This window comes from Pseudopodoces humilis, chromosome 29, assembly GCF_049639895.1.
Source record: "Pseudopodoces humilis isolate 2021_Gansu_Grassland_sample_001 chromosome 29, ASM4963989v1, whole genome shotgun sequence".
Taxonomy (NCBI): domain Eukaryota; kingdom Metazoa; phylum Chordata; class Aves; order Passeriformes; family Paridae; genus Pseudopodoces; species Pseudopodoces humilis.
This window is the reverse complement of record NC_142228.1, coordinates 1,843,018-1,855,913: the sequence shown is the minus strand read 5'-3', so window position 1 is coordinate 1,855,913 and position 12,896 is coordinate 1,843,018. Positions and strand designations below refer to the sequence as shown.

The following is a 12,896-nucleotide window of genomic DNA, read 5'->3' as shown; positions in this document are numbered from 1 at the left end:
TCCCAGCGCTGGATCCGGTCCCACAGCTCTGCCTGGAGCGTCTCCAGCCCGGCTGCCATGGAAGCAGAGCCCTCCACGCCCCACAATTCCCAGGAAAAGCCCCGGGAAAGCCGAGCCGGAGCAGATGGCAGCTCTGGGGCCGCGGCACAGATGGGAGAGGGGAAAACGCCTTTGGGAAAAGGTCACGGGCTCCTCTTGCACAGCCTGAAGGTGGAATTCCCAAAGCGGGAGCCGGCTGGGAAATCCCCGGAGCTGGGGGGGCAGGGACAGCGCTGTCCCCATCCCGTTCACCGACACCAGCCCGGTGCTGCTCCGCTCCCAAATCCACACAAAATCTGGGATAACTCCCCTGGAGAGGGGATCCCGCTGTCCCCTCCGCAGGGGAGAGCCGGGTCCCGCTGGTTTTTGGGGATCCCAGGGCTCCCCCACAGCGCTGATCCCTGCTGTCAGGAATTCTGGGACACCCCAGATCCCAAATTCCCCCTGGGAGCATTCCCATCACCCGTGCCCGGGGTTTTTACAAACCCCGAGGGTTTTCCCTGGTTCAGCAGCGCTTTTTCCCGACATTCCCGAAGGGATCGTGCTCCGGGAACGGCACGGAGCGGACACGGAGCATCCCCGGGATTGCCATGGCAACCGCATCCCTGCTCCGGGCACGCGATGAGGGAGGAGATCAGGGCTGAGAAACGCAGGAATCCATCCCTGAGGAGCTCCGGAAAACCGGGAAACCGCGGGAGGAGGAGGAGGGAATTAAAAATAACCTGGAAAACAACAACCAGCCCGAATCCAACGTTCCAGCCCAGACTGGGATGGAGCTGGGATTAAGATTCCTTTGGATTTTGAGGGAATCTCGCAAGGGTTTGAGGCAGATTTTGCTCAGCCTTGAGTTAACAGGAGGGATCCGTCTGTGCTGGGGTGGGATGAACGGCACGGATTCGGGATCCTCCCTCGGGATCGGGAACAGCTTTTCCCTCCAGATCCCGGGAGCTGCTCCCTGGGGAAAAGCCGATTCAATCATCAGGGAATTCCGGATTCGGAATCTTCCCCCGGGATCAGGCACAGATTTTTCCCCCCAGATCCCGGGAGCTGTTCCCTGAGGAGAAGCCGATTCAGTCCTCAGGGAATTCTGGATTTGGGATCTTCCCCTGGAATCGAGAACAGCTTTTCCCCCCAGATCCCGGGAGCTGCTCCCTCAGGAAAAGCCGATTCAGTTCTCAGGGAATTTCGGATTCGGAATCTTCCAGGACTGGGCACAGCTTTTCCCCCCAGCTCCTGGAGCTGCTCCCTGGGGAAGAGGCGTTCCAGCCCTCAGGGAATTCCAGGCTGGAGGAGGAGGAGGATTCCTGCTGGCGCTGCCCAAACGGAGCCCCCAGCCCCTCCTCCACTCAGGTGGAGTTTGGGAAAGGATTTTCCCGAAAACACCCGAGAGTGTCACTGGAACGGCTCCCCAGGGAACGGCCCCGGGGCTGCTCGGGGGGTTCGGACACCGCTCCCAGGGACAGGCTGGGATTTCGGGGTGTCCGTGCAGGGCCTGGGGATGTTCTGGTGATCCCGGTGGATCCCAGAGCTCCAGGAATGTTCCGACACCGCTCCCAGGGACAGGCTGGGATTGCTGGGCCTCACCATTCCTGGTGATCCCTCCAAACCCAGGACATTCCAGAACTCCACACAGGGACCCCAAACCTCCTTCCCACCCAGAAAATCCCGGAAAATCCCGCCAGCAGGGGATTCCCGGGAGGCCCAGAGCAGGCGGCTTTTGTGGCGCTGCTAAATCAGGTCAGCGGAGCCTCCCGGGGCTGAGCTCCCGTCTGGCTCCCGCATTAGCAGCGGGATGAGCGCCGCAATTCCCAGCCCGACGGAAGTTCATCCAGCCGGCTGCTCCGCGGATCCCCCGCGGGGGAAAGGGCTCCTCTGGGGGGCCAAATTCCTGCACCCCCCTGAGCAGGGAGAAGGGAGGAGAATTCCATAGGGATGGAGGGAAGCAAATCCAGACTCTCCTTTCTGTGGGATCTGTGTTTCCCACCTTCCTGGCAGGAGAGGGGTTTGAATGATTCCTCATCCCATCCCATGGATCTCATGGATCCCATGGATCCCATCCCATCCCATGGATCCCATCCCATGGATCCCATCCCATCCCATGGATCCCATCCCATGGATCCCATCCCATGGTTCCCATCCCATCCCATCCCATCCCATGGATCCCATCCCATCCCATGGATCCCATCCCATCCCATGGATCCCATCCCATCCCATGGATCCCATCCCATGGATCCCATCCCATGGTTCCCATCCCATGGTTCCCATCCCATCCCATCCCATGGTTCCCATCCCATCCCATCTCATCTCATCCCATCTCATCCCATCCCATGGATCCCATCCCATCCCAGTCCTGCCCTAAAAGCAGAATTTCCCCCAAAAACCACTTGAGCTGCTGCCTTTGGAGCCTTTCCCAAGCTGGAAAATGATAAATTCCAGGATAAATTCCGGGATAAATTCCGGGATAAAAACTCCTGTGAGCACAGCCCGGCATCGCTCTCCAGAGACAACGGATGGAATCTGGGAATTCCAGCTCCAGACTCTGCACCCCCAGCACGACCCAAACCCAAAAATCCCCGGGGATGACGCGAGAGCCGCCGGGGTTTGGAAAAGCCTCTGGAGCGCCGAGTGTTGTTTATGTCGAGACTTTAAACCGCGGGGCTTTGGCAGATTGATCCATCAAGGAGCAGCTCTGGATGCAAACATTCCCTGTCCCTGCAGCTCCCAGGGCTCAGGGATTTGGGAAAAATTCGGGAAAGGCTGGGCAGAGTTAAAGAAAGGAAGCGATTGGAGGCTCCGAGGTCACATCCTGCCTCTCAGGGCTGCTGTTCCTGGGACGAGCTCAGAAACTTCCCCGAGCCTTTGTCAGCGCCGAAAGCGGCCGCGATCCGCAGAGATCCCAGCGGGATCGGCCGCAGGGAAGGGTTTGGATCCTCCCAGCGTTTCCAGGGAAAAGCTGCTGCCAGCCCGGCTCCAGAGAGCCCAGCCCAGCCCAGCCCGGCTCTGCGGCCGGGATTGCTCCGAGGATTGTCCCAGGATCCTGTGCCGGGGCGGGAGAGGCTGATCCCAGGGCTGATCCCAGGGCTGATCCCAGGGCTGATCCCATGGGCAGGCTGATCCCAGGGCTGATCCCAGGGCTGATCCCATGGGCAGGCTGATCCCAGGGCTGATCCCAATCCCAGGGCTGATCCCAGGGCTGATCCCAATCCCAGGGCTGATCCCGATCCCAGGGCTGATCCCAGGGCTGATCCCAATCCCATGTCTGATCCCATGGCCAATCCCTGCATTCCAGCAGATCCCTCTGATCCCAATCCCAGCTCCAGGAACAGCAGGGAAAAAACCCCCAATCCCAAATCCAGGAACAGCAGAAGATCCCTGTGATCCAGCAGGGAAAGAACCCAATCCCAGATCTGGGAATAGCATCAGATCCCTCTGATCCCAATCCCAGCTGCAGGAACAGAATCAGATCCCTGTGCTCCAGCAGATCCCTGTGATCCCAATCCCAGCCCTGGGAGCAGATCCCTGTGATCCCAATCCCAGCCCTGGGAGCAGATCCCTGTGATCCTAATCCCAGCCCTGGGAGCAGATCCCTGTGATCCCAATCCCAGCCCTGGGAGCAGATCCCTGTGATCCCAATCCCAGCCCTCGAGCAGATCCCTGTGCTCCACAGCCTTTGGGCAGGGATCCAGCAGGATCCAGCAGGATCCAGGCAATCCCACAAAGCCTGGCCTTGGCTCTGAGGAGCCCCTGCCCAGGATCCTGCTCCTCCATCCCAAACATTCAGCTCTGAGCCCTCAGCAGGGATTTTCCAGGCGGGATCTGTGCCAGGGGGATCTCCCTGATCCCTGCGAGCTCCATATCCAAACCTCGCTAAAATCTGGGAGCAGCTGGAGCCTGGAGCCTTGCCCGGCTCCTCTCTCCAGCTTTTCACTTCCCGGGATTTTGCCTTCTTCCACCTCCAAGTGCTCAAATGTCACTTCCAGGGCCACCAGTCCCTCCCAGTGCCCAGCTGGGGACAGGGAGCAGCAATTCCCACCGGGAATGGCCCCGGGATCCAGCCCCAAAGGCTTCTCCCGGATTCCCGGCTGGGGGAATGTCCTGGTTGGAGGAAGCCCGGCCCTTTTCCTCCTGCTCTCCCGAAGAAAGAAACTCAGGAATTTGGCAGGAGACCAGGGCTGGAACAGAGAGGAGCCTGTTGGAAAAGCAGCCAATTCCCTGCCAGGATAAACTGCTTTTCCTGCTTTTCCACCCCCTTTTCCCGGGACAGGAGCGCGTCCCTCCAGCCCCACTCCGGGAATTTGGGAAGGGTCGGCTCCTCCCGGGGTGACCTCTGGAATTTCTGCTTTCCCAGGGAGCAGCTGAGAAGGAACCGAGCCTAAATCCAAGCCTGGAGTTTTCCATTTCTCCCTGGAAAACCCTCCCGTGCCAGCAGCTTCGCTTTAAGACAAGGAAAACGGGGAAAAAAGGATGGATTTGGGGAAATTTCTGTGCTCGGGGCTGGGAAGGGTTAAAGCGGCATCAGAGGGAACCCAGCCGGATTCCTTGGAATGTCAGGAATTTCCCATTATTATCCCGATTCCCTCGGCCCTGCAGGACCCCTGGGATGGGCAAATCCCAGGAAAACTGGGATTGGGAAGCTCTGGACACTCAGCTCTGCCCCCAAAATCCTCATCCCGAAGCCTCAGCACGCACAGGATTCCCAAATTTCCCGTTTTTCCCGTAAAAAAGTTGGAGCTCGCACGGTGCCGTCCCCACCCCGCAAAAATAAACCTCAACAAAAAAATCCATTTATTTTCCAACCGCTTTTTTTTGCCTCTTCCCGATCCCCGGAAACGCCATTCCCGGCAGAAACTGGAATATTCCGCCTGGAATCCGGCGGAATTCCAGGATTTTGGATGAGCCACAGCTGGGAAAAAACACCTGGAAAAGCCACGGGAGGGCAATTGGGGGTGTAACCCTGGTTTAACACCAGTACTAACCAGTTTAACACCAGTACTAACCAGTTTAACACCAGTACTAACCAGTTTAACACCAGTACTAACCAGTTTAACATCAGTACTAACCAGTTTAACATCAGTCCTAACCAGCTTAACACCAGTACTAACCAGTTTAACACCAGTCCTAACCAGTTTAACACCAGTACTAACCAGTTTAACACCAGTACTAACCAGTTTAACACCAGTACTAACCCGTTTAACACCGGTACTAACCCGTTTAACACCAGTCCTAACCAGTTTAACACCAGTACTAACCAGTTTAACACCAGTCCTAACCCGTTTAACACCAGTACTAACCCGTTTAACACCAGTCCTAACCAGTTTAACACCAGTACTAACCAGTTTAACATCAGTACTAACCAGTTTAACATCAGTCCTAACCAGCTTAACACCAGTACTAACCAGTTTAACACCAGTACTAACCAGTTTAACACCAGTACTAACCAGTTTAACACCAGTCCTAACCCGTTTAACACCAGTCCTAACCAGTTTAACACCAGTACTAACCAGTTTAACACCAGTACTAACCAGTTTAACACCAGTACTAACCCGTTTAACACCAGTCCTAACCCGTTTAACACCAGTACTAACCCGTTTAACACCAGTCCTAACCCGTTTAACACCAGTCCTAACCAGTTTAACACCAGTACTAACCAGTTTAACACCAGTACTAACCAGTTTAACACCAGTACTAACCCGTTTAACACCAGTCCTAACCCGTTTAACACCAGTACTAACCCGTTTAACACCGGTCCTAACCCGTTTAACACCAGTACTAACCCATTTAACACCGGTACTAACCGGTTTAACACCGGTACTAACCAGTTTAACACCGGTACTAACCGGTTTAACACCGGTACTAACCCGTTTAACACCGGTACTAACCCGTTTAACACCGGTACTAACCCGTTTAACACCGGTACTAACCAGTTTAACACCAGTCCTAACCTGTTTAACACCGGTACTAACCAGTTTAACACCGGTACTAACCCGTTTAACACCGGTACTAACCGGTTTAATACCGGTACTAACCAGGACTGACCCCTCCATCCATGGCTTCGCTTCCTCCCCAGGAATTCCGTGGAGCCGCAGGGAAGGATTTCAGGGGGAGGAGGCGTTTGAGGGAGGAATATCGGGAATATCCCACGGGAATATCCCCCAGGAATATCCCACGGGAATATCCCACGGGAATATCCCACGGGAATATCCCTCGGGAATATCCCACGGGAATATCCCACGGGAATATCCCACGGGAATATCCCACGGGAATATCCCTCGGGAATATCCCACGGGAATATCCCACGGGAATATCCCACGGGAATATCCCACGGGAATATCCCACACGGGAATATCCCACGGGAATATCCCACAGGAATATCCCACACGGGAATATCCCACGGGAATATCCAACGGGAATATCCCTCGGGAATATCCCACGGGAATATCCCACACGGGAATATCCCACACGGGAATATCCCTCGGGAATATCCCACAGGAATATCCCACGGGAATATCCCACGGGACACGGGAATATCCCACGGGACACGGGAATATCCCACGGGACACGGGAATATCCCACGGGACACGGGAATATCCCACAGGACACGGGAATATCCCACGGGACACGGGAATATCCCACGGGAATATCCCACGGGAATATCCCACACGGGAATATCCCTCGGGAATATCCCACGGGAATATCCCACGGGAATATCCCACAGGAATATCCCACACGGGAATATCCCACGGGAATATCCCACGGGAATATCCCACAGGAATATCCCTCGGGAATATCCCACGGGAATATCCCACGGGAATATCCCACGGGAATATCCCACGGGAATATCCCACGGGAATATCCCCCAGGAATATCCCACGGGAATATCCCACGGGAATATCCCACGGGAATATCCCACGGGAATATCCCACGGGAATATCCCACACGGGAATATCCCACGGGAATATCCCACGGGAATATCCCACGGGAATATCCCTCGGGAATATCCCACAGGAATATCCCACGGGAATATCCCTCGGGAATATCCCTCGGGAATATCCCACGGGAGCCCCCGGAGCGGCACTCACGCGTTGCAGTACGGCTTCTTCTCGTAGCCCTTGTAGTTCTTCATGTTCAGGGTCATCTTGCACGTCTCGCAGTGGAAACACGATTTGTGCCAGAACTGCAACAGCAGAGAGCAGCCGTCAGCACCAGGGATCCCCAAATCCCGCTGGAATTGTGAAATTCCCGCTGGAATCCCCAAATTCCCTGCCAGAATCCCAAAATTCCCTGCCAGAATCACCAAATCCCCGTCAGGATGGCGAAATTCCCTGCTAGAATCCCCCAGATTCCTGTTGGAATCATGGAATTCCCTGCCAGAATCCCGAAATTCCTGTTGGAATCATGAAATTCCCTGCCAGAATTGAGAAATTCCTGTTGGAATCATGAAATTCCCTGCCAGAATCCCAAAATTCCCGCCAGAATCACCAAATCCCCATCAGGATGGCGAAATTCCCTGCCAGAATCCCAAAATCCCTGTTGGAATTATGAAATTCCCTGCCAGAATCATGAAATCCCTGTTGGAATCATGAAATTCCCTGCCAGAATCGAGAAATTCCTGCGGGAATCGTGAAATTCCCGCCAGAATCATGAAATTGCCACTGGAATCCCCACTGGAATCACAAAATTCCCACTGGAATCCCCACCAGAATAGCAAAATTCCCTGCTGGATTCCCGAAATTCCTGCCAGAACCGTAAAATCCCCATCAGAATCGCTGAATTCCCCACCAGAATCCCAAAATCCCCGCTGGAATCGTGAAATTCCCCACCAGAATCCCAAAATTCCCGCCAGAATCCCACAATTTCCTGCCAGAATCCCAAAATTCCCGCCGGAATCGTGAATTTCCCCACCAGAATCCCAAAGATCCTGCTGGAATCGTGAAATTCCCCACTAGAATCCCAAAATTCCCGCTGGAATCGTGAATTTCCCCACCAGAATCCCAAAATTCCCGCCAGAATCGTGAAATTCCCCACCAGAATCCCAAAATTCCCGCTGGAATCGTGAAATTCCCCACTAGAATCCCAAAATTCCCGCCAGAATCCCACAATTTCCTGCCAGAATCCCAAAATTCCCGCTGGAATCGTGAAATTCCCCACCAGAATCCCAAAATTCCTGCTGGAATTGTGAAATTCCCCACCAGAATCCCAAAATTCCCGCCGGAATCGTGAAATTCCCCACCAGAATCCCAAAATTCCCGCCAGAATCCCACAATTTCCTGCCAGAATCCCAAAATCCTCGCTGGAATCGTGAAATTCCCCACCAGAATCCCAAAATTCCCGCCAGAATCCCACAATTTCCTGCCAGAATCCCAAAATTCCCGCCAGAATCGTGAAATTCCCCACCAGAATCCCAAAATTCCCGCCGGAATCGTGAAATTCCCCACCAGAATCCCAAAATTCCCGCTGGAATCGTGAAATTCCCCACCAGAATCCCAAAATTCCCGCCAGAATCCCACAATTTCCTGCCAGAATCCCAAAATCCTCGCTGGAATCCCGTCTGCGACCCCAGGAAAACCAAATTTTCCATGTGAGATCCGCCAGCGCTCCAAAAAATCCTGTTTCCCAACTCCCTTTTAGATATCGAGGAATATTTCGGGAGCGGGGAAGGGAAACCGGGATAAACGAGCGCAGGGAATATCCCGCTTAATCCAGGATAAAATTCCGTCCCTCCCGATTTTCCCAACGCGTTTGGGAACGCTGGGGAGGTTTGTTTTTAATTCCACAGCTCCGGGAATTGATGGGAATTTTCCTTCTGCGGGAAACACGAGCGAAACCTCGGCGGGGCTGAGTTTGGAGGTTCAAAGCGGCCGCTTTTGGGGGTTTTTTTTTGGGATTTGGGAATTTTTTTTCCCAGCCAGAAGAGCAGGACAAGTGAGGCTGCACGAGCCAAGAGGAAAAATCTTCCCATGGGAAGCAAAGATGGATCCGAGGCACAGAAATCCCAAAGGATCAACCCCAAAGGGGAGGTTTGGGGTTCTTTTTTTGGGGTTGATCCTAAAGAAACGGTTCCAGCTTGGAGCTGAGCCGGGAATGTCGCAGAGCTGGAATTCAAGGCTGGATTTGATGATCCGGGAGGTCTCTCCTGACTAAAATGATTCTGATTTTGGGATTGTGAGGCCGCTCAATGTCCTGGCAGCCCCCGGCTCGGCGCTCCCGCGGGGATTTCAGGGATCTGGAGGGAATTCCCAGCTCCCAGGAATTTCCTGGAGCTCCGTCCCGGGCAGGGGCTGAGCTGGAGCAGGGAAAGCAGAGCCCGGAGCAAAACCTTCACCTACCTCACCTGCCCTGGGGCGACCCCTCAGCTCCTAAACCACCCCAAAAATCCAGGAAAAGCCCAATTAGCAGCTCCAAGCACTAATTAGAGTGGAACACCCTTCAGGCCAGGCCTTCAGCGCTCAGCCCTCAAACCCAGCCGCCGCTTTCCCGGGATTTCCATTCCCAAAGGTCCCAGGAGGCGATTCCCTGTCCAAGATCCGCGTTCCTGCTGCCACACCCGGAGCACAAACCCCGCCGGGCTCTGGGGCCGTGACTCAGCCCCGGACAGGAGAGTTTGTTCCTCCCCTGGGCTCATCCCGGGGTGCTTTCCCCCCTTCCCGGCTCCTGGGGGATGGATCAAGCTGAATCCCGAGGTTTTGGGGGTTCTAGGAAGTTCAAGGCTGTTCTGGAGGGTTGAGGGTTCTTTCCGAGCCCTTCCCAGCGGGAGCTGCCGGTGGTGGCACCTCTGATCCGTGGGGGGAACTGAGCCAGCCCCATCCCAGAGCCTTTCCTCAAGGAATTCCCCAATCCCAGGAGGATCTGGCACAGCTGGAGGCAGATCCCTGTGATCCAGCGGGAAAGAACCCCAGCACCAGCACCGGGAGCAGCAGATCCCTGTGATCCAGTGGGAAAGAACCCCAATCCCAGCTCTGGGAGCAGATCCCTGTGATCAAGCATGGAAAGAACCCCAATCCCAAATCTGGGAACAGCAGCAGATCCCTGTGATCCAGCAGGAAAAGAACCCCAATCCCAGCACCAGGATCAGCAGATCCCTGTGATCCAGAGGGAAAGAACCCCAATTCCAAATCTGGGAACAGCAGCAGATCCCTGTGATCCAGGAGGGAAAGAGCCCCAACCCCAGGATCAGCAGATCCCCGTGATCCAGGAGGGAAAGAACCCCAACCCCAGGATCAGCAGATCCCTGTGATCCAGGAGGGAAAGAGCCCCAATCCCAAATCTGGGAACAGCAGCAGATCCCTGTGATCCAGAGGGAAAGAACCCCAATCCCAGCTCTGGGAGCAGATCCCTGTGATCCAGGAGGGAAAGAGCCCCAACCCCAGGATCAGCAGATCCCCGTGATCCAGGAGGGAAAGAACCCCAACCCCAGGATCAGCAGATCCCTGTGATCCAGGAGGGAAAGAGCCCCAACCCCAGGATCAGCAGATCCCCGTGATCCAGGAGGGAAAGAACCCCAACCCCAGGATCAGCAGATCCCTGTGATCCAGGAGGGAAAGAGCCCCAACCCCAGGATCAGCAGATCCCTGTGATCCACAGCATCACGACGCTCCCGGGCAGGCCCTGCTCCCATCCCGGAGCATTCCCAGCGCATTCCCGGCCCAGCTCCCGGCAGGAATCGCTCCACAGCGACATTCCCAGCTCTTCCCGAGGCTCTCCACGGGAGCTGGGATGCCCACGGAGCGTTTTTCCCGTGGCCGAGCCTCCCTTTGTCCCACGGATGGGGACGGAATTAACGCGGGACGCACGGAACCCGCGGCAGCGCCGCAGGGAGGCCGGAGCAGCGCTGGACACGGGGGACCGGGAATTATTTCGGCTCCCAGGAACGTTCTCCTCACGTGGAGAAAGAGGACAGGCTCCAAATGAGGCTTTAGAGGAACAACAAGACCTTGTGATTCCAAATTCCGAGCCTGGAGGTGATCCCGGCTGCTCCCACATTCCGGACAGGAATTCTAAGTGCGAACACACATTTTGGAAGCTCTTCTGAGCGCCATAACCTCAGTGGAATGAAAGGATTTAATGATGGATTGAAAGGAAAACAGCTCTGAAAGTTTCCAGGTGAGTGGGTCAGAGATAATCCGTGCTGGGGTAATAAAGGATGCCTTGGATTTATGATCATGGAATGGTTTGGGATGAAGGGACCTTAAAACTCATCCTGCCACAGGCAGGGACACGTCCCACTGTCCCAGATTATCCCTCTCCAACCTGGGACACTTGCAGGGATCCCCAGCTGCTCTGGCTGCCACCAGGCAAAGCCTTCGCTCCAGGATTTGGGAAGAGCAGCGGATCCAGGGATCCCCTGGAGCGGAGGAGCCGAGGGCTGGCGAGGCTCGGGGCTCTCAGAACGCCGCGGGTTCCGGGTGTCACTTCCCCAGCGGAAACCGGAGCTGCTGGGGGCAGGGACGGGTCCCCAAAGCCACCCCGGGCACGGCACAAGAGGAGTTTTCCACAAATCGCGAAGGGAAGCGGACTTTTCCCGGTTCCCAGGGCGCAGCCGTCGCTCCCAGACACCCCAAGGTGTGGCCGTCCCCTCCCGGCTTCTGCCAACACCGCCCGGCTGCCCTTCGGACTCTGCCCGGGAGAACGGGGCTGGGAAAGGCAGGGACAGGGAACAGCAGGGACAGGGCTGGGAACAGCAGGGACAGGGCTGGGAACAGCAGGGACAGGGCTGGGAACAGCAGGGACAGGGCTGGGAAAACAGGGACAGGGCTGGGAAAAGCAGGGACAGGGAAAAGCAGGGAAAGGGCTGGGAAAAGCAGGGACAGACACACTCCAAGGGCTGGAAAGGAAGCTCTCCAAGGGCCAGGAAAAGCAGGGACAGACACACTCCCGGAAAAGCAGGGAGAGAGGCTCTCCAAAGGCCAGGAAAAGCAGGAGCAGACACATTCCAAAGGCCAGGAAAAGCAAGGACAGACGCACTCCAGGAAAAGCAGGGACAGACACACTCCCGGAAAAGCAGGGAGAGAGGCTCTCCAAAGACCAGGAAAAGCAGGAGCAGACACATTCCAAAGGCCAGGAAAAGCAAGGACAGACGCACTCCAGGAAAAGCAGGGACAGACACATTCCAAGGGCTGGAAAAGCAGGGACAGAGGCTCTCCAAAGGCCAGGAAAAGCAGGAGCAGACACATTCCAAAGGCCGGGAAAAGCAAGGACAGACACACTCCGGGAAAAGCAGGGACAGAGGCTCTCCAAGGCCCTGCCCAGGGTTTTACGGGAACTGGGGCAGCTCTCCGGGAAAAGGGAGCCGGAGGCGCTCGGGGTGGGGTTGAGCCTCAGCAGGAGCCGGCAGCGCTCGGTTTTTAGGAAGAGGAAGTGGCTGAGGAGCCCGAGGAGGACAAGATGGTGACTGCGGGCTCCTGCTTCCCCCAGCTGGAGCACAGCAGCTCCCGGAGCCGCCAGGGACCCCCGCTCCCCTCCCGGCCACAAGCCCGACACCCCCTTCCCTTCCAGCCAGCTCAACCCCAGCATCTTCCAAATCCTTCCAAAACCTTCCCCAAACCCCGCTTCCTTCCCAAATATCCAGCATCCCCAACCCCCCTTTCCCTTGGGAACACCCCCCAAACCCCCCTTCCCTTCTTTTTATCCGCATCCCCCAAACCCCCCCTTCACCTCCCGGTTATCCCCCAACCCTTTCCCCCTTCCTATTGTCCCCAATCCAAATCCCAGCACTTCCCGGGGCACGGAGCCCCCAAATCCCAGGATTTGGGGGTGAGAGTTCAGCTCCGAGCCCTTGCCGGCCTCAGGAAGAAACATCATCCCTTAAAAATGCGAGCACCGGGGTCTGCCGGAGCTCAGGAATGCCGCTGGAGAGCGGA

General features: G+C 56.0%; 1 protein-coding gene across 2 annotated transcripts in view; it reads right to left on the bottom strand.

Moving 5' to 3' along the window:
- LASP1 (LIM and SH3 protein 1) overlaps nt 1-12,896 on the bottom strand; it is a 28,357-nt gene that overhangs the window by 14,326 nt on the left and 1,135 nt on the right. For both annotated transcript variants that reach the window (XM_088068127.1, XM_088068128.1), the window contains exon 2: nt 7,119-7,213. In XM_088068127.1, the coding sequence (XP_087924253.1) occupies nt 7,119-7,213 (95 nt within the window). The remainder of the gene's footprint in view (nt 1-7,118; nt 7,214-12,896) is intronic.